Raw genomic sequence first — 1,794 nt, 5'->3', positions numbered from 1 at the left:
TTTTATAAAAAAGTACTTTTTTAACTCAAATAAGCTAATTCAAACCAACACATAATCAGGAAATTCTTACTCCTAAGTACGTCCAGATAATTATGGTCAATTGTTCATCTTAAACCAAACAAATCATTGTCTGACATTTATTAAATCCAAAGCACAGGATCATGTTTTAGATCAGATACATACTTAAAAATAAAAAGAATGACAGTGGACTAAGACAGAGCAGAGAGTTTCAACCCTGTGTTTTCTCAAGGAGGCAAATGAACTAAGAATTCATTCATAAAAGTCAGTTTGCACTTGGAAGACTTCAAAATTATGAAACCTAAGAACAGCAGACTATATCTTTTAAAGATATAACCTTTGCATGTAATATACTTTTTCATAATTCATAACCAAATATGGAAGACGTAACTCTGGCATGCAAAATTGAGCTTGGCATCCTGTTTCTGTGTCGAAACCCATTACCAAAGCCACATTGCTAAAAGTTTTAGGATCAATCAAGCATTCCACACAGTTCCAGAATGCAGACATATAAAAAACATAACTCACTATGCCAAATGAGTTATATTTACTGAACAACTATTAAACAAAAATTCTTAGGATGGAAAAAAGAAACGACCATATATACTTCTGCAACACACACAAACACAAGTAACCTAGAGATAACATTTTAAACAAAATCTTTTTCAATATAAGGGCAATAATCTCCACTTTTCTACATCAAATTATGACTATACCATAGCGTGAATATGCAATGCTAACCCCAAAAAAAAGAACCGTTCTCTAAATCTGAAAAACAAGAAAAATCCTCCGCGCCCAAACAAATCCACATCCACCCCTAGAACACAACAAGCAACGAAAACAGAGTGTAGATCAAGAAACACGCATACGCTATCAAGCCACGGTGCTCGTCGCCGCCATCCGCAAGCAAAACGATGAGACCCGTCGAAGCCCTGGTCGCCCACAGCACGAAAACCGAAGCGGCAACAATCGCCACGATCCCTCCCTGAGGCAGGAATAGCGACATGGCCGAGTAGATCACCACCGGCAACATGCAGTAACCAACCACGCTGGTGCACGTGTGAAGGTCCAAGTTACCGGCTCGACCGGCAAGCATGTTAAAAACCACGTACAAGAAGATCGAAGAGACCACGATCCAGCCAAGAATCACGCCGAATTGGATTTTTCCGGCAAGTAACTGGAAGAGGCAAAACGACATGTAGAGAAGGATCGGTCCGGATAGATCGGAATCCTTGTGGATGGTGTGGTTCACGCGGAACGGGTTCAGAACGGATCGGATCTTGCTCCAGATTTGTTCAGGGTGGATCCCGAGCTCCTCGAGGAGTGGTTCCTCGTCGTCGAAGTTGGCGGAGCCGCCCACGGTGCCCGGTCCAGAGTAGATTGGGCCAGATGAGGTGGACGCAGCGGCGGAGCCTATGTCAAAGGACATGAAGGGGATGCCGGAGTTTGGCTGGAAGGGCGGCGCAGCCATGCGTCGCTGCTGGATGTTTGGACCTCCGGCGGTGGGGTTTCCGGCTTGTGGGAAGGCCACCGGCGGAACCTTGAACTCTTTAGCCATTGGATTGGAATTTGGGGGGTGAAATTAGGGTTTTGAGAATTGGATATGCAGTGTTTTTTGGGTTGCTTTGTTTGCTGGCTGAGAGAGGAAACGATGAGAGTGAGCGTCAGAACTCAGTACTATACAGCGTTAATGGGGAGCCTTTGTCGGTTCGGTAACCATTTTCTTTTCTAAAATCTCACCCGTTTTGGTCATAGCCTTGGATGATATTAATTACG

The 1,794-nt window shown here is 43.8% G+C and overlaps 1 protein-coding gene across 1 annotated transcript; it reads right to left on the bottom strand.

Moving 5' to 3' along the window:
• Positions 483–1,786, bottom strand: LOC107630815 (protein YIPF5 homolog). Its single transcript, XM_016334062.2, has one exon. The coding sequence runs from the start codon at positions 1,574–1,576 to the stop codon at positions 836–838; it is 741 nt and encodes a 246-aa protein (XP_016189548.1). The 5' UTR covers positions 1,577–1,786; the 3' UTR covers positions 483–835.

Source organism: Arachis ipaensis, chromosome B03 (genome assembly GCF_000816755.2).
Source record: "Arachis ipaensis cultivar K30076 chromosome B03, Araip1.1, whole genome shotgun sequence".
Classification (NCBI taxonomy): domain Eukaryota; kingdom Viridiplantae; phylum Streptophyta; class Magnoliopsida; order Fabales; family Fabaceae; genus Arachis; species Arachis ipaensis.
This window is presented reverse-complemented; position numbering and strand designations above follow the sequence as displayed.